The sequence below is a fragment of the Suricata suricatta genome, chromosome 7 (genome assembly GCF_006229205.1).
Source record: "Suricata suricatta isolate VVHF042 chromosome 7, meerkat_22Aug2017_6uvM2_HiC, whole genome shotgun sequence".
NCBI lineage: Eukaryota > Metazoa > Chordata > Mammalia > Carnivora > Herpestidae > Suricata > Suricata suricatta.
The window spans coordinates 3,961,972-3,987,894 of record NC_043706.1 but is presented as its reverse complement, the minus strand read 5'-3'; the positions used below and the strand labels follow the sequence as shown (position 1 = coordinate 3,987,894).

At 46.7% G+C, this 25,923-nt stretch overlaps 1 protein-coding gene across 1 annotated transcript in view; it reads left to right on the top strand.

Moving 5' to 3' along the window:
- Nucleotides 1–25,923, top strand: part of CARMIL1 (capping protein regulator and myosin 1 linker 1) — a 298,331-nt gene that overhangs the window by 235,466 nt on the left and 36,942 nt on the right. The window contains exons 30-31 of the mRNA XM_029944967.1: nt 22,450–22,516; nt 22,717–22,913. Coding sequence (XP_029800827.1) covers nt 22,450–22,516; nt 22,717–22,913 — 264 coding nt within the window. The remainder of the gene's footprint in view (nt 1–22,449; nt 22,517–22,716; nt 22,914–25,923) is intronic.

Sequence of the window (25,923 nt, the reverse complement as noted above, 5' to 3'; positions counted from 1 at the left end):
CTGAGCATTGTTTCATGTGCCTGTTGGCCATCTGGATGTCCTCTTTGGAGAAGTGTCTGTTCATGTCATCTGCCCATTTCTTCACTGGATTATTTGTTTTTTGGGTGTGGAGTGTGGTGAGTTCCTTGTAGATTTTGGATACTAGCCCTTTATCTGATATGCCATTTGCCACTATCTTTTCCCATTCTGTGAGTTGCCTATTAGTTTTTTTGATTGCTTCCTTTGCAGTGCAGAAGCTTTTTATCTTGATGAGGTCCCAGTAGTTCATTTTTGCTCTTAATTCCCTTGCCTTTGGGGATGTGTCGAGTAGGAAATTGCTGAGGTTGAAGTCAAGGAGGCTATTTCCTGCTTTCTCCTTAGCCTCTACTACAAAGCTGTCATCATCAAGACAGGATGGTACTGGCACAAAAACAGACACATAGACCAATGGAATAGAAGAGAGAACCCAGAACTGGGCCCACAAATGTACGGCCAATTAATTTTTGACAAAGCAGGAAAGAGTATCTGATGGAAAAAAGACAGCCTCTTTAGCAGGTGGTACTGGGAGAGCTGGACAGCGACATGCAGAAGAATGAAACTAGACCACTTTCCTACACCCTACACAAAAATAAACCCAAAATGGATGAAGGGCATGAATGTGAGACAGGAAATCACTTATTTTTAAAGTAACCCTGTACCCAATGTGAGGCTCGAACTCATAACCCCTGAGATCAAGAGTCACATGCTCTACTGACTGAGCCTGCCAGGGACCCAACGTTGTTGTACTTTTTCATGTACAGCCTGATGATTTGATACGTGTATATGTAAAATGGTGACCACAGTAAGTTTAGTTAACTTTCATCACCACATTTAGTTATAAATTTTTTAAATTTATTTATTTGAGCGGGAGAGAGAGAGAGAAAGGGGGAGAGAGAGAGAGAGTGTGTGTGTGCGTGTGTGTGTGTGTGTGTGTGTGTGTGTGTGACCACGGGACTGGGAAGAGAAGGAGAGAATCCTAGGCAGGTTCTGAGCTGTCAGCACAGAACCTGATGCAGAGCTCAATCCAGGCTCCCTCCCATGACTGAGATCACAACACAACCTGAGCCGAAATCAAGAGTCACTTGCTTACCTGTCTCAGCCCCCCAGGTGCCCCTATGGTTATACATTTTTTCCTCCTTGTGATAACTTTTATGATGTACTGTTAGCAACTTTCAAATGAGCAGTGGGTATTAACAGTGCTTATAGTGGGATATAGTACATTCCTAGGACTTGTTTATCTGATGACTAGAAGTTTGTACCTTTAAAAAAAAATTTTAATGATTATTTTTGAGAGAGAGAGAGAGAGAGAGAGCACATGAGCAATGGGAAAGCAGAGAGAGAGAGGAAAACACAGAATCCAAAGCAGGCTCCAGGCTCCAAGCTGTCAGCACAGAGTTCAATGCGGGGCTCGAACTCATGAACCGTGAGATCGTGACCTGAGCCAAAGTCGGACACTTAACTGACTGGCCCTCCAGCGCACCACGTACCCTTTTTTAAAAATGCAGATGCAGATTATATTTTAGAATGGACATACAAGAGCACCATCGGGACAAGAGGGCAAACCACACCACAGGCGTACCCGGCACAGAGTGGCTTCTGTTTTATGAAAACCATTCTTGTTGCTGTGACGCATAGGAAGCAGGAGTAGATGGAGGTCTTGCAGAGCCTCGTTCTGAGGACGACCCCACGTGGAAGGTGGTCTCCTTCTGGTTCCGACTACCAGTGAGTATTTAGGGCCATTGCTGACATGTGCACCTGTTGAATGGTGGATGGAGTAGGGCATACGGGGCTTAGTGTGTGACAGAAAAATGGAGGACAGAGCTTTCTATTAGAAAACATATGTGGGGCGCCTGGGTGGCTCAGTTGGTTGAGCGTCTGACTTCGGCTCAGGTCATCATCCCACGGTTCGTGGGCCGAGCCCCGTGTAGGGCTCTGTGCTGACAGCTAGCTCAGAGCCTGGAGCCTGTCTTTGGATTCTGAGTCTCCCTCTCTCTCTGAACCTCCCCTGCTCATGCTCGCTCTCTTTTACTCAAAAATAAATAAAACATGAAAAAAATAAAATTTTTTAAAAAGGACAGAATTTTTTTTAAGTCCTGAAAATAGCTTTTTTTTTTTCCTGCTCCAACTAATGCTTTAATCATTGCTTTAACTAATGACTTGTTAAGTGGCAGGAAACCCGAGTGCGTTTGCTGGTAGTTTAACGAAGGAGAACGTTTGTGTGTAGCAAGTGCACATCACGTTTGTGCTGTAATGATTTCCTCTGCCGCAGCGTCACCATCGATTCAGAGCCACGGGTAGCAGTGTACACAGTGACGGCCCCTCCACGGCCGGATCCCTCTCAAAGAAAATCAATGTTCTGAGCTTTTGGGCTTTTTACCCTAAGCCAGTAGCACAAGTTCAGAGCTAATTTCAAAGCAGAAGAGGATTCATTTCACCTTTTAAAGTTACCCACACTGTCACCTGGCGTAACCAAAGCAGCGGATCATTTTGGTTTCTCGCTGACGTCCATTTCCAAATATGCAAGTTGTGGTCCTCATGTGGGGCCGTTCTAGAAAGGCTTCAAGCACGTATTTCCAAAGGAGAGACATTTAATTGGTTTTGGTTTTCTTTCTTTTTTTTTTTTAAATGTTTATTTATTTTTGAGAGAGAGACAGAGCATGAGCATGGAAGGGGCAGAGAGAGAGAGAGGGAGACACAGAATCAGAAGCAGGCTCCAGACCCTGAGCCGTCAGCACAGAGCCTGATGCAGGGCTAGAACTCAGGAACTGTGAAATCATGACCTGAGCCGAAGTCAGACGCTTAACCAACAGCCCCCCGGGAGCCCTGGTTTTGGTTTTCTGAATGAGCCTGTGTGTATTTCCTGGCAGCATCCCTGGCTTACGTGATCCATGAAGATGGGACACAGGTGTAGAAAATTGCCAGAAGGGCAAGTGCATCCGTGCCTGTCTACAGCCTTTCTCACTTGGGATCGAAGCCCCTGGCATGTAGCATCGTGCCCCACACACAGCGGAAGGGCTGTGCTGTCACGTGTCACTTGACTGTGACCTAACCTGTCAGTCAGTAGCCCAGAGCCTGGGGACACTTGCCCTGGGGCGTTCCGGAGGGACTTGGACTCATCACCGACCTTCTCCTCAGAGATCCTACTTCCAGATTCAGGATCCTGGCAGAGTTTGCCTGTGATGTTCATGACATCTGCCACATCTATTTTTGCACATTTCTTAACAAACTTAGTAGAAAATCTGGGCATCTCTTTTTCCCCATCTCCCAGGTCCAAAAGTCAATTTCATTTCAGTGCTTATGTCTCTTTAAAGAATCAGTAGTTACCGTCACACTAGGGAGGGTTTAGCACCATACATTAGAGGTAGGAATTTATATTGGTTGAAGGATTGCCTGTTTGGAGATGGAAACAATAATCTAAATGATTGATTTCTTAAACTTGCTCTTTGACTAAGTGAGGATTGAAATCAGGGTGAGTGAATGGGTTGAGAGGCCCGTTAGCCGCTGGGGGGATGCCCGAGACCTTCTAATCAGCCTTAATTTTGCAGTTGTTGAAGGAAATGGCAGTTTTCTTTAAATAAAAGGCCAGAGCTAAAAAAACTGTCTCTAAACAAATAATCATCTTTTTTTTTTCCTTTAACTAGAAGTAAGTAATCTAGTTCCAGTGGTGGCTGTCATGGGGGCTGGGGACAGCTGGGGGGAGCAAGAATTATCAGAATAACGTGGTGACCTTCGCGGCCGGTGTCCACTCTCATGGCCCCGGATTCTGACGTCGCTTTACTTCAGACAAAACCGGATGGCTTAAAAAGTCATTGTCTTCATTTACTTAATACTTAGGTGCAGGCACTGGTCTAAGCTGTTCGTGAAGAGTGACTAGTGAGGTCCCCACGGCAACCTGTGAGTGACAGATATCACGAATACCTTGTTTAACACAAGCGGGGAAACTGAGGCACAGGAGAGTTAAGTAACTTGCCCACATTACCTGAGATCACCCAAAGGCAGGCGTTTCGGCATCATAATCTGCGTGTTTAACCAGTCTACTGGAATCAGTATATGGATATCATATATGGTAGATTTCCTCCCGAATTAAATCCTAAGTGAGATTTAATTAGATTTGGATTGCTTGATGTAAAGTATCTGCATACTAATTCCAGATTAAATTAATATGTGAACAGAAACACAGATGAAAGACGTGTGCTGTATGACCATAATGTAAGCCTGCAGTTTTAAAAATACTTAAAAAAACGGCCATATCAAGAGGCGCCTGGGTGGCTCAGTAGGTTAAGCCTGGAGCCCGCTTTGGATTCTGTCTGCCTCTCTCTCTGCCCCTCCCCTGCTTTTTCTCTGTGTGTGTCTCTCTCTCAAAAACAAATAAACGTTAAAAATAAAAAAACTGTGTCATAAATCTGACACACTCAGTTGTCAGAAATGAATCTGCCCACCTTGGACGTGCCTGGAATATTCCTTGCCATTCCATGTGTTATTTTGTTGGGGACAAGGAATAATGAGCTTTCCCAGATGCTTACCATCTCCACCCACATGGCTGCGATGTCCGGCTGGAATGTGTGTTGACTTAGCATCTTTATTATCCGTGGGCCATCTGTTCGTGCCCGGAGGAAATCCCTGTTCCCAGCTGTCTCTTTCCGTTTCGGTTTGGCATCGGCCTTTGGAGTACTGAAGGATGCAGTTTGTAATCTATTGATTAGTTATTTCTCAGTATTTAATTTATCACTATCTATAGTTCACTACCTTTACAAACACACAGACGCTCAGGGTTTAGGAGAGTGAGCCAAGTGGGCAGAGAGCCAGGGTCTGCTCCCGGGCCTAACTCGCTCACTAATTGTAGGTAATTCTTCCAGTTATTTTAATGAGCGCCATCCCCGTTTTCAATCAGAAGACATTCATGCAGAGGAGCAGCTCATCTCCTGACTGCTATCCCTGGGAAGAGAATTTTAAAAGGCTTGAATTATTACGGAGTACATCTTGTGAATCCTTTTTTCAGTGATGAAATAATGATCTTCCCTTAAATTCAGCCTCGAATTTTTAAGCTTTTAAATACAGATGAAAATGTAGCAAAGATCCGTTTGTCTTGGTCAAACTACTGCTTTTCCAAAGCCAGTCACCTCGCTGTCCAGCCCAGCGGTTGCTGGTGGGTCTCTAACCTCATGGCCAAGGGCAGCTCGCTGAGTTACTGTCTCGTTTAAAGTAGCTGCAGCCACGTTAAATATGTGCAGGAAGTTCTTCAAGTGCTGGTTGTCAGTTTCCTCCTAAAATTTCATGTATTCGGTAATGTCATTTTCTTATTCATGCCACTTTGGAAAATAGAAATTTAACCCTGTAATCACTGGAACTCAACCTATGGAAACCTCTTGATTTTCAGACTGTAGTTTGCAAAACTGTGGTACAGCCCGCAGTTCCGCTGGAATGGGTGTTGAAGGTTCCTCAGGGCATCTAGTAATTTTGGGGGCGGCCCTTTGTGGGAACGCCAGAGGCACCCTGCAAATCTCCAGAGAGGTCCCCACTCCCCGGGGAGCCACGCTTTTCTTACTCTTTTCATGTTTCCTTGGCAGGAATGCTGTTTGCAGAGGCCCCATTCCAGGGAGCTTCCTAGAGGTCTCCCCCACACACCTTTTTACAAAAGCCTAACGCACAGCATGGACCACCCTCGGGAGCCCCCAAGAGACAAGGGAGACCCCGTGGGAAATCCCTGTGACACCCCTCCTGTCTGCAGTCATCCCCGGGAGGACGAGGAGCCCCTACTTCTCCCTGCAGCCAACAGAACAGGCCCACAGCTCCCAGCATGAGCCCAACTCCTGGGGAAGAAAATGGGGAGGACTTAATGGACCCCCTCCCGTTGAACGACTTAGAACACTAACTAGTTGTGATGAGTCAGGGCTTCCAAAACCAGCATCCAGTTGGGCATCGGATTTGCAGAGTGGATGTGATCATTCTTAGGAGCTTAACTCTGACATGCAGTGATAATTAGAAAAGATAATTTTGGTTTCTCTCGTGAGTGAAATTAAGCCAATGACTCTGATAGCCTGCGGATTGATGAAACAAACAAAAACCATTCTTTTGTTCACCGGCTCATGTGTGTTTGTGGATGATATAGATGTGTATTTATGCTTCCCTTAAACAGGAAATTTTTAAAATAAAGTCCTGAGGTGCCTGGTGGCTCAGTCCGTTAAGGGTCCAACTTTAGCTTAGGTCACGATCTCGTAGTTCCTGAGTTTGAGCCCCACATCGGACTCTGTGCTGACAGCTCAGAGCCTGGAGCCTGCTTCAGGTTCTGTGTCTCCCTGTCTCTCTGTCCTTCCTTGCTTGTGCTCTGCCTTTCTTTCTCAAAAATAAATAAAGTCTTAGCTAGTTAGGTCCCTTACAAGTAACTCCGGGGGATAGTATGGTAGAACCAATATCAGATAAAATGATTGCTCTAGAATCAGTCCCACTTTGAAATCCTTAGAAACCTCATGTTTGCAGAGTACACAGTGAATGACATGTTTGTTTCAACAACCCCTCTCTTCTGTCAGAAAGTTCCAGATGATCACTGCTTGCCAGTGGAGATCAAAGATCAAATCCCTGCAGGATGAAGGAAACAATAGTCAAATCGTAGAAAACAGTGTCTTTAGATACTAAGTGTGTGTGTGTGTGTGTGTGTGTGTGTGTCTGTCCGTGCAAAGAAGAGGGTGAACAGTCCTCAAAGGGGGCTTGCCTACCCAGGAATGGAGGACAGGAAAATGCTGGAGTGCTTGCTGCCAAAAATGCCCAGTGAGGAGAAAGGAGTGTTTCTCATTGATGAAGTCGTAGGTAGTGATGAGCTGTCGAAAGACTCCCTGAACTAACAGTGGAGACCAGAAGGCCGTCCATTCACTCATTCATTCAGCAAACGCTTAGCGTTCCTCCGTTGTGTACGGTATTCTCAGCTCCTTGTAGAAACGGAAGGCGAAGGGACTAGTCGATCACCCACAAGTTGACAACCTTGAAAGGTAATGGCCTTTCGGGTTCTGGGCATCTCAGAATGACCATCGGTGTAAATCCCACATGCACTTGCTTGGGCGCAGAGGACCAGACCTGCCACAGAAATGAGGCCATCTAGAAAGGCTCGAATCAGTTACCGAGTGCACCTTGCAACCCAGCTGACTCATGAAATCAATGTAATGATTTTGGCCAGGAGTTAAAAAAAGAAAACTCCTCAGAAAGGAAGTATAGAGTATGAATATAAAGTATCAGATTACACCAAATGTTTGTTTCAGTTACACCTACACGGACCCATAGGTTAGCTCGTGACATAAAATACATTTCATATATTAAGTGGGTCACAGTCCAGGGTGCCTGGCTGGCTTAGTCCAATGATCATGTGACTCTTGATCTCAGGCTCCTGAGTTCGTGCCTCATACTGGGTGCAGAGATTACTGAAAATAAATAACCCTTAAAAAAAGAAGAGATGAGTCACAGCCCAAGAAGTTTGAGAAACATTCATCCGCAGAATCCTCCCTGTCCGCCGTGTTTCCGCGCGCCCCCAGCACCAGGCACGCACGGCCGCTGCCCCGACCTCGTCTTTCCTTCCCTGCACACCGAGGTCCAGGAGGGGCCGGGGCCGGGCTGCAGGGTGAAGACACAGCGGCCTTGAAGGTCTCTGCCAAACACATTTGCCCCCTCCCTTCCTCCTATGTGGGCCTCCATAGGATCCTTTCCCTGCGCACCTAGGTGCTGTGTGCATGTTGGACCTGCACACATTGTGGTCATCTTCACTTCGTCCCCAATTGCCTTCATCACAAACACGTGCAGGAGAAATTGCAAGTCTTCATCAAGGGTCATGAAAATCCTGAACTGCTGGTTTGCTGTGTGTCTCCGGAGCTCCACCAGGGGGCACTGTGTGACTCTCAAGAACACCACCAGTTGCTTTGTGCCTGCCTTTGGTCAAGGGCCTCAGAGCTCAATGTGCACTTGACCTAAAAAAAAAAAAAAAAGGGTTCAGGGGCCTAAAAAGGTATAGTTTATTGTATTTAGCCTTAAATCGAGTTCAATTTTTTTCTTCTTGGTCCTGATTCACTGGTTTTCCCCCTGAATCTTGCTGATCTAAAGGGATCTCTGCTCATTCTTGGCTTGAGGTGGTTGTGCGTGAGTGCGGTGAATGTTAGGCCTGCTGGGAGAGCGCTCTGACGGAGCGTGCGGGGTGTGTCCAGCCTGGGGGAGGGGGATGTCAAGGACGACGTCCTGGAGGAAGGTTCTGAGCATCCTGCCTGGCACAGAGTAGGCCCCAGGAACTACTGGTACAGTGAGAGATTGCATTTGGGAGAGACGTTAGCCGGCAGGAGGATGAGTAAGTGTGTTCAGCAGAGAGAGCAGCACCCAGTGGGGTTCCGAGCGAAGAGAGCGCGTCTCAGACCGAAGAACTCTGTGGCCGTGCGGGATAGTGGGGACGGGAGGCAGGGCGCGAGGACACTGGAGCACTTAGCTTGTGGTCTTGTAGGTCTTGGGAAGGCTTTGCTTGTTTATACATATTTTGTCTTTTTTTAAAAAATTTTTTAAATGTTTTATTTTTGAGAAAGAGAGAGAGAGAGAGAGAGAGAGAGAGAGAGCGCGAGAGAGAGAGCACACTTGGTTTAGGGGAGGGTGAGGGGGAGAGGGGAACAGAGGATCCGAAGCAGCCTCTGCACTGTCAGCACAGAGCCTGATGCGGGGATCGAACTCACAGACTGTGAGATCATGACCTGAACTGATGTCGGACGCTCAACCGACTGAGCCGCCCAGGCGCCCCTGTTTATAGTTTATTTTTAGAGTAGCAAGGAGTCGCTGAAGCTGAGACTATGCGAGAACAGCAGGTCATGACAAATCTGATGTCAGGGGACGTGTTGAGCTGAGGTGCCGGCGAGGCCCTGACTGAGCTGCCCAATTGGGACCGTGGGTGTGACCGGGCCCGGCAGTCAGGTGTGAGCTGGTGGTCCGCGTGTGGAGTGTGCTCACAGCCTGCGTGGCGGTCCGCGCCGCCCCAGCTCTGTAACCACCTCCTTCCTACGTTCAAGACATGAATCTCAGCTCGCCTTGAACTGTAGGCTTGTGTGTCCAGCCTCTTACTTGCCATCTCAATTAGATGTCCAACAGATGTGTCAGGGTGTCGCAGACAGAGCTGTCGGTCCCCCACCCCTCCCCCATGCGTGCCTCAGCCTGATGCGAGACACCAACCCTACCGTCAGCCTCGACCTCTCCCGGCCTGGACTGTGCCGTCCCACTCTGCTCCCTGCCCTCGCCACCCGTGATTCTTGCCTGAAACACTGACTGGTGCCCACACTCCCACCCCCACTCTTGCCTTCCTGCCACCAGCCAGCCCCTCCCCCGCAGCCCGGGACCTTTCTGGTGTCTCAGGGGTCAAGCCCTCTGATGGTTTCCCATTGCACCCAGAATAGTTTCCCGACGGTCTGGAAGACCCCCACCTCTCTCTCTCCACGTGGTTCTGCACTCTCTCCCCTTTTCTCACTTCCCTCCAGCCACGATGGCCTTCACTGCCTTTCTCTAGAACTTGCTGGGGCTCCCATCTCAGCTGTGGTTCGATTGGAACACTCCTCACCAGATTTCCCACAGTGACCCTCTGCCCGCCATCCGGGTCTCAACCCCACTGCCTCTTTCCTCGACCCCGCTGGCCTAGGAAGCCCGCCAGCCCGTCCGGTCATCCTAGTTCATCCTCTCAGCGTTGATTCCTGTTGATTCCCAAGCCCATGCCCCCTGCTCTGGCTGGCCCGGGTCACTGGCGGGAGAGCCTGGCGAAGGGTGGGGTGAGGAAGAGCCCACGCACAAGGCTTTTACGCCAACAGCTTGGTGGGCGGTGCCTCCATGACTCCAGGACGGGCAGTTCTGTCCTCACGGGATGTCGCTCTTCCTGTCGGTGGACTGGACCGTCCACACTGCCTGGTGCTTCGGACCGTCCGCGTGAACGCAGGCTGAGCTCCATGGCCTCAGTGGTCGGACGCGAACCTGTAATCATCCCAGTGTTGGTGGAGGGACGCTAACCGGGGTGGGGAGGAGCGCGTCTTCATCCTTCAGCTCTCGCGGGGATAGTCAGAGTCCAGTTGGCCTTTCCAAATTCTCGGTTTCGCCAAACGTCCCCCAGGGGAAACCACCGCTGCCGGAATTTGGTATTTAAGGATTTCCCATTTGCCAGGGCTGGGGTCAAACATCTGTCACAAGCCTGTTCCTTAACAAAATCACAATATAAAGTAAATGGTTTTTAGCTTTGGCCATTGATAATGTTGAGGGGGTGGGGAATCCCTACTGAGGTTTCTGCTGAAAACCATGCTTGGAAACTAGACCAAACAAAGTTACTTCCATGCTCCAGATATAATTGCATTTCTTCTCTATAGTTTACTTTAGAATGTGTGCCCTGATATGTATATTTGCTTCTTGGGTTTATAACTGTTCTGCCTTCCTTGAGAAACTGCTTTAGGGGCACATTTAGTAATGACCGAAATAGAAATTCAAAGGTAAAGTGAGTGAACAGAGTTAAGGGGGAGTTCTGACAGAGTTGAGGATCCGTCCCCCACAAGGCCTGCACGCTGCTCTCTCGTGCTTGCTGGGTAAAGAGCGGAGCCCTGGCCTCGGGAACTACGGCTGCAAGACCAGAAGTGAGCTCTGTGGCCCTTCCTCTTGCTCAGACCAAGGGCCCCCTACCCAGGGCTGAGCCGTAGCCTGGACACCCGCCACCGAGCTGGAAGCAGCTTCAGACCTACACTAGCCATTGAGCAAGGACTCCATTGGAACCCCCCAACTGGTACCCGTGCAGCATGGCCGAAAGGTCTTCCCCTAGAAAAGTCTCGAGAGTATCTTCTTTCGGGGCCTTAGCAACACCTCGGAGGTGCTTCTAGTTATGAGCCGATAACTGCTCTCCAGGTGACTGAACAGATTGGCCACTGTATGCAGGTATTTGGTACGGAATCTTAGGTGTTTGAGAACGACAGTGAAAGGCATTCATGTAGGGTTTGCTCTGCAGTTCGTAGGAAGTCAGGACCGCAGGTAGAGACTACCCGTGTGCTCTCAAAGGCCAGTCGTCTTTGTTTATAATACAGCGCCGGTGGCATATACGACGTGTGTTTGATAGTTTATCTAACAGTTCGCTCTAGCTTGGGTTGCAAATGCTTGATTTGCTTTTCCAAGGGAGTCAAAGCCAATAAGAAAAATCACAGGCGGCAAACAATATTGCCTTTTGACAGATTTCCTCCTAGAGGAAGCAGACTGTGTTAACAATGGGGATGGGGAGTTACAAGCCAATGACTATCAAACTAATTGGTCTGTAATTTAGAGACCGAGGTCTTGAGAATCCATTCTCTTTTGAGAATCTCACTGAAGAATCCATTCAGAAGGAAGCCTCATCAAATGGAGTTGGACTGAACATGACAAAGACCTTAGCTTCTGAGCTATCAGGTTTTTACAGAGTTGGGTGGTGAGCCTTCTTTACCTGAGTTCTGTTTGAGCCTGAAGACTTAGGATGAGGAATTTTGAGACTGAGTCTTAGAAGAGCCTGTAGGTCCATGAGATCCAGTAGGAAGCAGATCTTCTGAGTGCTAAGGGATTCTTGCTCAGCCTCCAACTAGAATCCTAAGGCACCACACCCTTCAGTCACCATCGATTCCTTTTAAATTTTTTTAACTTTATTTTTTTTGAGAGACAAAGAGAGAGACAGAGCATAAATGGGGGAGAAGCAGATAAAGAGGGAGACACAGAATTTGAAGCAGGCTTCAGGCTCTCAGCTGTCAGCACAGAGCGTGACTCAGGGCTCATACCCACAGACCGCAAGATCATGACCTACGGTGAAGTTGGATGCTTAGCCAACTGAGCCACCCAGGTGCCCCACCATCGATTCCTTTTAATTAGCACCACTGGAGTTTACTTGACTCAAGTTTTTTAAACCAGTAAACGGTTGTAGAATTAAATACGGTTTTTGGTAGTGGTGATGGTGGTGGTATTACTTGTTGATTTTTGTCATCTTTAGAGAGTTATTAATATTCTATGGACAGAGGAAATGTGCTATATTAAGCATTTTAGACTAATATTAATTTTTCATCTTGATGTCACTGCGCCTTGATGTGCTTTCCAAAGGCGACTGTTCAAACCCCCTGACCGCCTCATTACTGCCTTCCATTTTTACACGATTTCCCAAAGATCTAGACGTAGATCTCTCTCTCAAGTGTAATACTTGGTAGGGTTTTCCCTCATTATGTATTCATTCTTTTACAATTAAAAAAGTTAACATGTTACTCAACTTTTTGTGACTATTAGAATAACATTGTGCTTCATAATGCAATAAAGTACTTTTCTTTTTTATACTAATGCCACGAGGGGCCCGTGCTCGGTACTCATGGGAATGAGCATCACCCTCTGTGCCCGCAGCACAGATGCCAGCTCTCAGGGTGAGATACTTGCTTTAAATTGGCACCGAGTGCTTTCATTCTCTGCATGGCTCTTAACAAAAATGTATTAAATTATTAGCTATTTTTTAAAGAAAACATTCACATAAGAAACTTTACCTTGACATCCGCTGCAGGATGAGTTAGAATAAATAAAAAGTGAGCCACTAACCATTTCCTGGAGAAAACACAACCAAGTGAGGAAGATAAGGACTTGTAGTTTTCTCGCATCAACAAAAACATTGTGCAGATCTGGAAAACAAGGAAGCAAACCATGTTGATGGACAGAGTCCCGTACTGTGATTTTCACCACGGCCTCTCACCAGTGCTGCTCCCTGAACGCCTTCGGTTTAACACCTTGATGCCATTTACCTTTGATATGAAATGAGACTCTGGATGTGAAGTTAATAAGTGTGATGTGAAAGACCAGACTTAATGTTGTGTTCACTAGGAAATAGCGCCTCACTAAATCTCTACATACGTTCTCCCCATTTGCTCACAGATTTATTGCAGACTTCTCAGAGCTATCGCTGACATCCCCTCTGCCCCTAGAGTTTAAAAACTGTTACTGTCCAACCATCAGCATAGAAAGGATTAGGCATCTCTTTTTTCTCATTGAGATCGATACCATCTCAACCTCTTAAAAGTGGAAATGCATAAAAATTTCTTTTTAAACCCCAAATGTGAGGCTACTATTTGTTTAGATGTTTGGGGGTATAGGTCTTCTAAGAATGACTCCGTTTTGGCTCCCCTTGACCATGACTCAGCTGAAAATGTGTTAGGAAATATTTAATTTCTGTAACCTCGTTCATTAAACAGGGATTACCCACATCCAATACACCAAAAAGTGCAAGGTGAGCCTAGGATATCTTGTATCGAAAAGCAAGGATCGACTCCAAATCCAACAGGATCTTTTCAAAGGCTACAAAATCCATGTTGAAATGGCCCCCTGGGGACACCCTGAGCAGTAGTGGTTTATGATGCATAGAATTAACTTTAAAAAATCCACAAGTCTCTAGTAATACTAAGAAAATGAAAGAGAGGAGGATTCAGAGGACTTTTCAGAGGAGTAGTTGGGCTTTTCAGGGGAACGGCACCTAGTAAATGTAGGAATGATGGCAGCAGTTGGAAAGTACAAGTTTGTGGTCCCCACTGTATTCATTCAGTCGGGTAAGGATTGTTGGTGGTGGTTGGAAAATGAGATCATCCACATGAAACAAAAGTATCACCTCATAGACTTGTTAATCGCCAAGGGAAAAGGTACCCTTTTTATGGAGTGGTGAGGAGGTCCACCCATAATGAAGTGGCCAAACTTAGGTCACAAAGAGCAGAACAGGCTTACCTGGGTGTCATGTGCTGTGATTCAGCCATTAAGTCACCACATCACCCAGGTGGCATTCATGCTGGAAGTGGCCGACCCTATTCAAATAGCCAGGAAACAATCAGGCAAATGGAGAATGTGGGGAAGCCTGTGAAACAACTGGCCTGAATTCCTCAAGAAAGAATCATGGAAAAGAAAGGCAGGGTTGGCGGCAGGGAGAGGAGGACATGCTACGGAGACAGAGTGAGGACAGGTAGCACACGTTGTGGGGAGTCTGTCTTCCTTAGATCCTGTGTCCAGCGGAGGCGCCCACGGCAGCTGAGGGATGATTGGGGAAATTCGCATATGGACCATCACGTGTATGTTAGACACATGGACTTGCCGGTAGGTGTGACCATCATGTATGGTTATGCAGGAGAAGGTATTCAAGCAGGAGTATTTGAAAGTGAAATGTCAAGATGTCCGAAACTTGTAAATGGTTCAGTCAAAAATGTGCATGCATGTGTGTGTGAGAGAGAGACGGAGAGAGGGAGAGAGACAGAGAGAATAAAGGAAATAAAGTAATAGGACAAAATGTTAATAATTAAGGAAGCTATGTCAAGAGTATACTTGTATTATACTTTTTTTTGAAATTTGACAATGTTTAAGCCTGGGTGGCTCAGTTGGTTAAGTGTACAACTTCGGCTCAGGTCATGATCTCATGGTTCATGGGTTTGAGCCCCACGTCGGCCTCTGTGCTGACAGCTCAGAGCTGGGAGCCTCCCTCTCTCTCTGCCCCTCCCCCACTCATGCTTTGTTTCTCTCTGTCACAGTAAAAAATAAAAATAAATAAACGTAAGAAATTTGACAATGTTTAGACTAGTTGGGCGTGAGGCGAAGAGAAGATGTATTTTTTGGAGAGTTTATCAGGTGAAGAATGAACACACCAGTCTATGAACCATTTAGGTCTGTGAGTACATTTTTATCGATCTAACATGAAATGGGAAAAATAAGGGTAATGCAGAAATGTTTTCATGAAAGGAAATTATCGAATTTCAAGGCCTCTTCTTTATAATAGATTACTTCCTTCTCTTTTGTCTTTGTACCTAGTCGGTAGAAATCTAAGTTGTGGGGGCGGGGCTGGATTACAGCAGTGGTCCAGTTCATTCATTCATTCACCAAATAGTTACCGAGTGCCCTCTATAGGTCAAGTTCTCTAGAGGCAAACAGAAACGAATCCCCACTTATCCTTTCCATCCAAGGATGTTCACCTTGTCTCCCCTGGGGATGCCTGGGGACGTCTGGGGACACAGAGTGGGGAGGGGACACCGTAAGGAAACGTGAGCCAGATTTAATGTGTACGCAGAGTTTATTTCTGCCAGAGCACTTCCTGTTCCTGGTTTAAACTTCTTTTAAAAAATAAATATACTTGACCAGGTGACTCTTTATGGTTGGAATCCTTGTAGATGCGTTGAGGGCTGAAGAGGTCCTGGCCAAGCCGTCTTTGGACAGATTGGTTTGAATTGCTGTACTTGGATGTAAACCCTCTCATTTCCTTACATTTCTAACTAAATGGTTTGTTTCCTTCAGGCCGGTTCCTGAGCATCAAGTCCCCATCTCTGTGCTGTTGTTTGAAGGAAATACTAAAATACTAAAGTAACTGCCAGAACATTTGTATGTTTTTCATAAATAGAGCAAACCCTATCAAGGCTCATGTTAATTTTTGTTTAATCCCTCATATGTGAGTTTCATGGTAAAGTGAATGAAGAAGGTAGACGTGGTGCCAAGTTATTGTTTTAATGTGGCTTTTGGGGACTCCTGGATGTGAGATCGCAGACATCGAAACCCGGCATGGCAGTCCTGACACTTCTTAAAACACTCGCACGTCCAGAACAACTTGAGCTGCTTCAAGAATCTTTCAGGTTTCTAGACGTGTCACAGTAGATCAGTTCCCACCTTCGAAGTATTATGATCAGATGGGGCCCTTTGTCATTGTGCCAGTCAGAGGAGGCCACAGTGGTGGCATGTGGTCACCCAGACAGGCTTCTCTTAGGGTGCCTGTCAGGTACGTCCAGATAATCCGGAAGCACCAAGTCATCAGTGATTTTTGAAATGTTCTTAAATGAGCTTTGTGAAGAATTCCTAAGTGCAGAAAAGAACCCCCCAAAATGCCAAGCTCTCATGTTCCCAACAACCTGAACAGACAACTGTTAACACACTAGCACCTTCCTTTGCTGCTGCAAATTTTTGGTACCAGAATATAAACTGCGGGAGCCCAGAGACTGTTTACTTATTTACTTCTCTACCCATCCCCTTCTCAAGAGTGCCTGGTACACAGCATGTGCTTGGTAAATCTTTGCTGAATTTTAAATAAGATAAAAACATTCCTGATAGAGCTGTAGCCGCATTTGACCACCACCGACAATCTCTCCCTCCTCCCCCCTCCTCAGAGGCACCACTGTCCTGAGATCGGACCTTTCTCATGTATTTTGTATGTTCAAACATACATGTATCCATGAACAGTCTATGGTTTTATTCTGTATGGTGTTGGATTTACGTAAATGGCAGCATGCCGTCAATATCTTCCTGAAACTTGCATTTTTCATTCAATATCATCTTTTGAGATTTGTTCATGTTGTTACACCTAAACCTTTTGGCTTTTCTCTCCCCCCCCCCCCCCGTTAACTGCTATTCCATCATTTAACCACATTCATCTTAATTATCTATTTCCCTGCTTGATAGGCTTTTAGATTGTTTCCAGTTCGCTATAAGTCTATTACTTACGCATGCGTCCTTAACCCCCCCAGTCTTTGTCTTGGGAATGGGAAAATAGAAAAGTGATAGTAATACTAGTGTTTCTAATCACCAATAGTGATTATAGAATAGTGCTTATAGGAGCCCCGTGAGGCCACTGAGTGGCACCATGTGTCGGGCTCCGTGCTAAGCACGTTATATATTCACTTTGTCTTATTTAACACAAGTTATTTTACAAACTAGAAAACTAGTCTGACACTACAGAGACATTGGCCAAACTCCACAGCCCTGAAGTGGCAGACTCAGGATTTGAGCTCAGCTCGGATACCAAAGCCTTGGTTTACTTTTGAGAGAGGATGACTGTCTTCACTTGCTGGTTCTTACCATAATGGGAGATGTTGAGTCAACATAGTTAACCGAGTTCCAAAAAGTGTGCAGAAGGAGTAGAGGAATGAACTGACAGCCTCATCCCATTGAAAAGTTGAGTCATCCCATGTTTCCCTCTTCATAGGAACTTTTGTTTGTATGTCTGTCACTTTAGGGGTTGGACCAATTGAAAGGTTCCTCACCTTCACTTACAATGATCTTCAGATGGATAATTGGGGCAAAGCACTTATCTTGTTGAATTAATCTTTCACAAAGAGAAGGGAAGGCTAAAATTACTCATGAGACATAACTATCAGCTGTAACTCACTTGTATATGTTTCCATAGTTAGATCTTTAAGGAAGCTTTCGAGGGGATGTGTATTAAAAAGACAGGTGCAGAGTCGTTATTTCAGGCAATTCAAGAATATTTGAAAATGCATTTTTACTTTTTCTCCTTTCATTGAGCCAGGCAGTTTTCCATCTAACTTAATGAATCCTAAAATGAGATCTATTTGAAGAAAATTACCTAATAAAGTATGAAATTAGTCTGGAGACTGAGAATTTTTGGCACATTGCTGATGGCAGCCTTTCTGATAAGCAGATAATACGATGGTGATGGTGGTGATGGTGCTCGTTACGGGGAGTGCCTTAGACTGGTGTATCCGCTTTGTTCTGGACAGACCTGGACTCTTATGTTCTCAAATCGAGCAGCCCCTTTACTTTATCCTGTTGTGTATTGAGAAGAATCGGCACACACAAAATAAGGAACTTGAAAAAAAAAATGCCAGCCCCAAGTAGGTGGAGTAGGTAACCTTCCTCAGGATGTATTTTTAGGAAATTTGGAAAAGACTCCCCTGCATCCCATCCTCCAATACTTGGCTTTCATAAAGCCTGACCTTCTACAACAGAACTTGGGGGGGGGGTGTTATGTTTTGAAAGACTCTTTTATTAATTTTCAGAGTATTAAGATGACCTAATAACTACTGATGATCCATGAGGTTTAGGAAAATTACCTAAGTAGAGATTTAATGTGAAATATAAGGCATATGGTATCATCAACATTGGTAACACTGTGGGTAGGTAACTAACTCTTCTCGAACCTGGTAACAGCTCCTTTCCTGAAAAGCTTTGGTGACTGATGAGGAGAGGGAAGCTACCTCATCCCAGAGTGCAGTGGGGGGCGGAGAGTGATGGAAGAGCCCCCCAGAAGGGGTGCCTGTATGTGTCCAGAGATACACTGTCCCCATTTTGTTGCTGGAAGCAGCCTTTTGGCCCAAGAACCAAAACCTGCATGGGGCTTTCCAGTGTCCATCCAATGTGTGTCCGCCATGTGCCTTGGGAGCTGATGAGGTCTCCGTTCCCCACGTGAGGTCAGGGCCTTGTGGGGTTTGTAGATGGCATTCCACGCGCCTAACCCAGGCGGGAATATCTCTATGAGCTCCCGCTGTTTCCAAGCTATAATTGTGCTTCTGCATTTAAAGATCTGGGTGGACGCCTTCGCCCGGTCATATACCTTGGCCTCACTCTTGCCTTTTTCCTTTGCTATGACGGCTTTTTATGGAGCTTTTCTGTTTGTTTGTGAGCCCTGTCTCTGCCTCCCCTTTTCTTGTAATGCTGTTGCTTTATCTCTCTTCCATTCATATTTTTTTCCTTCCTTTTTGCTGCATGGAGACTCTCTGCTGTACAAGTGTAAGTATTCTGGATGGTTCTGCAGCTTCCGGCTGTGCTTGTTTACATTCTCGTGTCCCATCTGCTTGTGCTGCCAGGCCGGTCTCCCAGGAGACCGAGTGTCGTCCTCCGGCTGTGTATCTTGCACGAAACAGGCAGCAATTTAGAGGCAAGATTGCATTTTACAAGGTGCTTCAGCTAGCAGAACAGGCCATGAATATAAAGCATCCTAGCTGTGCCTAAAAGCAAGCAGGGTGCTGATGAAGAGGGTACCAACCTTCAAGTGGGGAAAAGTGCTTTTTCCATGCCCTGTTTGAAAAAAAAAAATAGACATGATTCCTTAAGGGTTTTTATTTTTTTCCTGATTCTTTTTTCCGTTGGTTGTAGAAACTTGGCATTTTATATATATATATATATATATAATTTTTTAATGTTTATTTGTTTTTGAGAGCGAGAGAGACCAGAGTGCAAGTGGGGAGGGCATAGAGAGAGAGGGTGGTGCAGAATCCGAAGCAGCTCCAGACTCTGAGCTGTCAGCACAGAGCCCGATGTGGGGCTTAAGTCATGACCTATGAGATCGTGACCTGAGCTGAAGTTAGAAACTCAGCAACTGAGCCACCCGGGTGCCCCTAACCAACCGGGTTTTTATTCTGTTTCTTGTTTGTTTGTTTTAACCTCAGGGAAAAGAAACGTATTTAGGGATTCTTGATCTTGACATGAGACTTTTCTTGTTTATTCTTTGCACAAACTTGGTAAAAATGAACAAGGAAACTTCCCCATCTTATTTTGGTGGTGATAGAAACAATTGAACTCTAACTTTAGAGAAAATGACTATGTCTAGGAATTATAGGTTAAGAGTGAGTTTAAAAGGAAAAAATACTGTGTCGTTTGTCAGGCTCCAACATCGGCCCTTAATGTGTGGTAAAGTAGACCTATCACTTGGGCTACGTGAGATACTTTGAATTCCATCATAGAAACTGGATCAAATGAGTCAGATTTCTGAGCAGTGTAGACATTGTGCTCCCTTTAGATTGCTGTAGACTAGGGCCATGCGTCTCGTTCACACGGTCTGCCAAGGTGGGGGTTTAGTGACGGTTTGTGATGTCAGGAGGAGGAAGGTTGTGTTTAGGGCTCGCCTTCCAAAGTTACGTTACAAAGGCTTTAACACACTGCCCTTCATATTTCCTGAGTATGTGAATAGTGAATAGTTCTTACGACTCGCAACAAGTACCTTTAAAGATAAAGTAATTTTGTCTAGGCTTAAATAGGGAGCAGTGCTAACCACGAGTCGACTTATGATGAGTCCATTTGGTCTGTACACCTCTCCTGCTTCTGCTGCTAAACGCTCTTCATCGGAGAGGCATCTTATGATTTCTCCTCCCAGGAAGTACTTACGCATTGACAAGTGTCCAGGGCAGGAAACCGAGACCAAACAGTCTGAAAAAATTAACCCGTCCATTTTGATACAAGACCTTTAACAGTTCTAATGAGGAAGGTAAAGCTAGATTTTTTTCTAGGATGCAACTCCTCTAATCAGGTGTGAGAAGGGGAAGACTGGGGAGCATATAGACCAGATTTGTGGGACAACATAGAATATTTCTTCCTAAATATACACTTGGGCGCATAATCATAGCTTACTCTTATGACCCCTCGCTCGCCATGTATATGTAGTGGAATCGTAGGGCTGAGCCACTAAAGAGTGAGCAAGTCCATGGTTTTTTCTATTAAGGAAGAAAAAGTTCTAAAGAACAGAAAGAAAAACAAGAGAGAAATTAAATTCACGTTTTTTCCCTCTTCGTTATTATACATAAACCAGGAGAAAGAAATCAGAAAACAGTTCATCCATCACCAGGAATGTCTAAAATCGGGTTGGATTCTTAACACCAGCTGTAGAAACTCGCCTGATTTTGAGGCCTGACTCTTTTAGCAAAAGCCCATTGTCCCAGTCCGAACACGGCAAGCTTGAGAAGTGATAGATACCGTGTCAGATACAGTGACAAACTTGTATTTGAAACGCAGCTGTAACGAGCTTATGAGATGCAGGGAGGCTTTGAGGCGTCAGAAAGTCAAACCAAGAACCACAAACTAGTCCCCGTTGGGGAATGGCCGCTGTCAGAAATCCGGACCGCTCTGTGCACTCCTCAGTGTGTCTGTAAAGTTAGGTTGAGCTGAATGACCAATTTTCAGAGAAGCGTCAGTGTGTAAATGTGTCTCTTTCTACCTGTCTTTTATATTATTTATAAATGTTATATAGTATATGTATTCTTTTATATATAATTCTCTCTCGAGGCATTCCTCTTCATATATTTAAAATTATAATATATTTGAAGGGTCATAATTGTCAAATGTTTTACACACATTTGGTATCTGTTATAAAGGTTAACGAGGGAAACTTGAGCCAGATTATTCTTGCCCATGAACACTTTTTCTATAAAATCAAGAGTTACGGGGAAAATGTTGGAAGACATCGCCATTTCATGCATTTTGAAACCTCTTATTTATTTGTGGCTCTCCGACTGAGTGGGGTGGAAATCGTATCCCAAGCTGCTTTTTGACCCTCTAACCTGTCGTGGTTGTACACAAAGGGGAGGGAGTCCTGAAGACGCTTTGTTCATTAAGCCTGGCTTACGTCCTGGTAGTTTGGGTCTCCTGAGAACTAATTATTCTTAGAGGTTTCCCTTACGAATAGACCCGTCCGTCCACTCCCTAGTTCAGTCCACTGCAAGGACAGTTTTGGGGGAGAACAATCTAGAAGCTAAGTCCCTTTCCAGTTGCCTTGGATTGACTCTCGCTTTATAAGTAGATATTCCTGAGATTGTCCGCCTTTAACAAAACCTCAGAAGAAGCCAATCACCAAGCTTTCGTGGTATTTCAGGAAGACCAGTCTGGCTTTGAGTATAATTGCTCATCTTTGTTCTCCCTTTTCTCTCAACAACAAGTAATAGCAAAAAAGCTGGCATAAAATTGTTAGATCTGTGAGGTTGTTTCTTTTAAAGGCCAGTATGAGCCAATTCTTTCTTTGAACCCCAGAAAGTTGGTCAACCTTGTGGCTGTTTTTGGAGAAAGCCTTAGAGGACACCCTAGTCAATGAAAGACCACAGAGTAAGTTCTGTGATCTCTAACTTTACTCAAAGACTGGTGTCCAGGATCAAACTGACGAAAACATCCCTATTGTCCGTTCATCTGTGTATCGATCACGAAGGCTGTGGTTAGGAGGGACGGTGACAACTGTGGGCTGCCTGCCTTCGGCGTGGCTTTCTGTAATCCACACTTGTCACCAATGCTTAAGCTTTGGTGGCTCAGGTTTGGTCCCATTTTTTTAACGACTAACAGTGTGAAAGACCCTTAAGGAGAAGTGACAGCAGACACAGACTTCTAAACCACGGCGCCTCTTTCCGAGTTGGTCTTTGCCCATAATACAAAGGTCAGAATCTTGGTGGCAGAAGTGGGAAATGAAACAGTTAAAGTACTTGAATCATCGAGGTGACAAAGAGTTCAGTGCTGCCTTGCAATTGTGACCATGGTCATGAGCAGTGAATAACTGCCGTTTCAATTTGTAGCAACTGATTTTTACCATCTTTTAATCGTATTTGTTATGTCCATTTTAATATCCTCATGTGCAGCTTGGAATTACATTCTGTCCTATTCACTGTCCCTTTCTGCCATGTAAATACAATGTAGCTGATGAGGGCTGGGGGGAGGAGGAGAGAAGGAAGAAGTAGGCTGTGTCAGTTGAGAACATTGTAAACATTTAGAAATGTGTGGGTTCAGTCTTTGCAGGGAGGCTGTCACATGTGACGGGCCATCCTGGAGAGAAGAGAAACAAATACTGAGTTTAAACATTTGATCTCAGATGCTTCTTCAGCCCCGCCCCTCCTGAAATGTTACTGAAGTTTGGGAGGTGAGTTTTGTGCCGCTATCTAAGTGCTTCCTTTATTTCATTGCTAGATGACGCCCAAATCCAAACGAAAGAGTATCCATAGCCGGATGCTGCGGCCCGTTTCCAGGGCCTTCGGTGAGTTACTTCTGTATCCGTGAAACGCAGGGACCAGGGGCCACCTCGGGCTCTTTCCCAGGGATGCTGTGTGGAGCAGAGAGCTCAGGGGTTTGTGGGTGCATGTGTGCTATTGGACGGTGGGCCTGATGTTGCCTTTAGGAATATCGTGGTCCATCCGGAGGCACTGAGCTGCGGCCGGGGGCTCTGCTTTATTTCAGAGATGGAGTTTGATCTGGACAAAGCCCTGGAGGAGGTGCCGATTCACATCGAAGACCCGCCCTTCCTGTCAGCCGGGCAGGAGAAGTGCAGCTCAGGGCTGATCTCTGAGCTGCCATCTGAAGAAGGCAAGAAGCTGGAGCACTTCACCAAGTTAAGGCCGAAGCGGAACAAGAAGCAGCAGCCCACCCAGGCGGCGGTAGGTGGACCGGGGCTCCCCGCTCCCACCCGTCCTGATCCGGGGCAGTGCTCCCAGCCTGGGGGAGTGCTCCTGACCCAGGGGGAGCGCTGGAGAGAGGTCCAGCACCCGGCACAGTGCGGAGGCTCATAGCGAAGGGGAACAGACCCTCCGCAGGGACATCCGAGCCCGGGTCTCCACGGGGCGCTCAGCAGTTCTGGAAAAGATAATGCGGTAAAGTTCCCAAGGCCTCAGAGCGGAGGTGCCCTGGGAAGAAATCCTTGGAAAAGTAGCGAGCCTGTGTGTGAGCTCAGTGGGCTCCATCCTGGAACATGTAGCGTCTGAGGGTGGACAGGGGGCAACAAAGCCCCAAGGACATGGGGGGATCACAGGTTGCCTGTATGTGACGCAGGCTGCGCACCTCGGCCCCTCTGGGCACGCTCGCCTCTGCTCCTGATAACCTGCAAAGCCCAGGGGGCCAAGCGGGGTTCACGGGGCCACGCGGAGGCCACACCCTGGGTCCCCGCAGGAGAGGGTGGGATCCTTTGTGCCGTGGGGCCTTCACATAGCCCTTTGCCTGCACCCATGTCGGGTTCACCCCTTCCCTCTCCATTGCAGTCAGGCTTCTGGGAAAGGTTGGCGCCTGGCGTCTCTCTCCCCATGTCCTTCCCCGCAGCCCCCAGGATCTCTGCTCTGTCCCCACCTTCCTCTGCGGCCGCTCCATCTCTCCTGATCTGATCCCCTTACGCGGTGTCCCAGGGGTTACCTGACATAGAAAACTCCACTTCCGTGGGCCTCGGTTCACCACACCCTTCTTTTCCGCCCGCCCCTGTGGTGACGCCTTGGCATGTGTTGCCGGCCGCCTGGGCCATGTGGGCAGAATCTGGGGTCGCGGTCTGTGGCTGACTCCTGCCCCATCCGCTCTGCTCCCGACTCCAACTTCCACCTGCGTCCCCGGGGACCCCAGGCCCAGCACGCTCAGCCCTGGGAGCAGTCTCTCTGTGAACCGCCTTCCTCTCCCATCCCTGTCCCTTGGCACATCACAGCTGACAAGTCGGGAACCTGGATGTGGTCCTCATGAGACGCCCGGTCCCCGTGCCAACCCGGACCTGCTCCACCTTCCTCCTTGTCCCCCTGCCATTGCCGCTTCGCGTCCTGTGTCTCGGTCCTCCAGATCCGTAGCCTTCTCTCCTCACTCCCCTGCCCACCCCGCACCCCTTCTGGGCCAACAGCCACTCATCTTTCAGGTCTCCGCCTGCCTCAGTGTGCCAGGGAGCCCTCTCACATTCTCCCTCTGAGGTCCGTAGTGCTGTGCTCACAGGACTCCAGGGGAGGTCATTCTCACAGACTGGGTGTGCACAGTGCGCAGCCTGAACAACCCACCGTGGAGGCGACGGCTCTTCCAGTGCCCGCTGGTCACAACCGTTACAGCTTCCTTTCCAGCTCTTGTCGTGTTTTCTAAGCACTCTCTCCTCCTGTCTCTAAGCTTCGCGTACGTTTATTACCCTTGGATTTATGCTCAGTGCTCAGTGTGGGTTTAGAGTATGGTGGGTGCTCAGCTCCGTTAAGTCCTTAAGTCGGTGTGGGCGCAGTTGAGTAAATCCTTGGTCACGGTGACCAGTTACCCCCAGGCCCTCTTCCTCCCCAAGGTCAGGGCGGGGCTGGAGTTTCCAGCTGTCCTGTTCCGAGGTTGGTTCCTCTGATAATCAGCCCTTGTCCTGAAGCTGCCTGGAGAGGTGGGGGCGGGGGGAGGACAAGCTCTTTGTCTTAAACTCAGAAATGGTTGGAAAGGGCTCGTTACAAGTAACCAAAGAGGCTCCCATTAGCTCTGCCACTCAGGCAATGTCAGGGGTTTTAGAAACTGTGTGTCAGGAGGGGGACAAAGGCCAAACACGCACTTCTGACAGCCCACAAGGCCAAGCTAAATGCCAGCATGTCTGTTCCTACGGCCCAAACTTGGATTACTTTGTTTTAACTTTGACTCTTGTACCAAAAATATACAAAGAAATATCTACGTAAATATGAAGAGTAGACAACTATTTTTTAAAAATAAGTAAAAATTTAATCTTTGGTTAAGGTACGATCCTTATAAACTACCAGACATCTTGGGAATAATTGGTCCAGACATTTCACCTACACGTTTTAAGTCCTTACTGCACCTCTCTAAAAATTTTTTAAAAATTTTAATAACAAGAGATAAAATACACCAGTTTCTTCTTCTTTTCATTTCATTAGTGGATATGTAAGAACGCTTAAACATGACATCACGGCTGCTTAGTCCATAGAACCTAAGCTTGGAGTGTAGTCATGAGTGACAGATGTGACACTCAGCTGATGGGTCCCTCTCTCCCTGGGGATGTGTGTCTGGACATGGATCTTTCTAAGCCGGAGTCAGCTTGCTTCTAAAATACCAGCACTGGGATGCCCAAGGGCTCGGTCGGTTCAGTGCCCACCTCTTGTTTTCGACTCAGGTCATAATCTCATGGTTCGTGGGTTCTAGCCCCGCATCGGGCTCTGTGCTGGCAGTGCGGAGTCTGCTTGGGATTCTCTCTCCCTCTCTCTCTCATTCTGCCCTTCCCTGCTCATTTCTCTCTCTCAAAATAAATAAATACACATATAAAAAAATAATAAAATTATAACTGCCCACATTACTGAGTTGCCATCAGAAAACAATAGAAGTATACAGTCCTTTACTGCATGTAAACGTTGTTCCTCAAAGCTACTATTCCCATTGTATGAATATTAACTCTCTCTGCTATGTTAATATTCGCTTTCCCCTTCCCTGACACCGTAGTGGAGGAGGAAAAGAAGAATGTCCCTAGAAACGGATTCATATTCTCCTTAGCTTCTCTAATTTGGAGGGGTTTTGTGGACTTTATTCTGGAGCAAGCCAACTATTTTATAAAAATTCATATTAAAAAGCTCTGTCCTTCATAGAAACGACGTGTAGAAAGTCTGCTTTGGGGCTGGGAGCTGCGGCGGGCAAGCTAAGAAGGGCAGTGCCTACTCCGAAGGACCAGAGCGTGCCCGC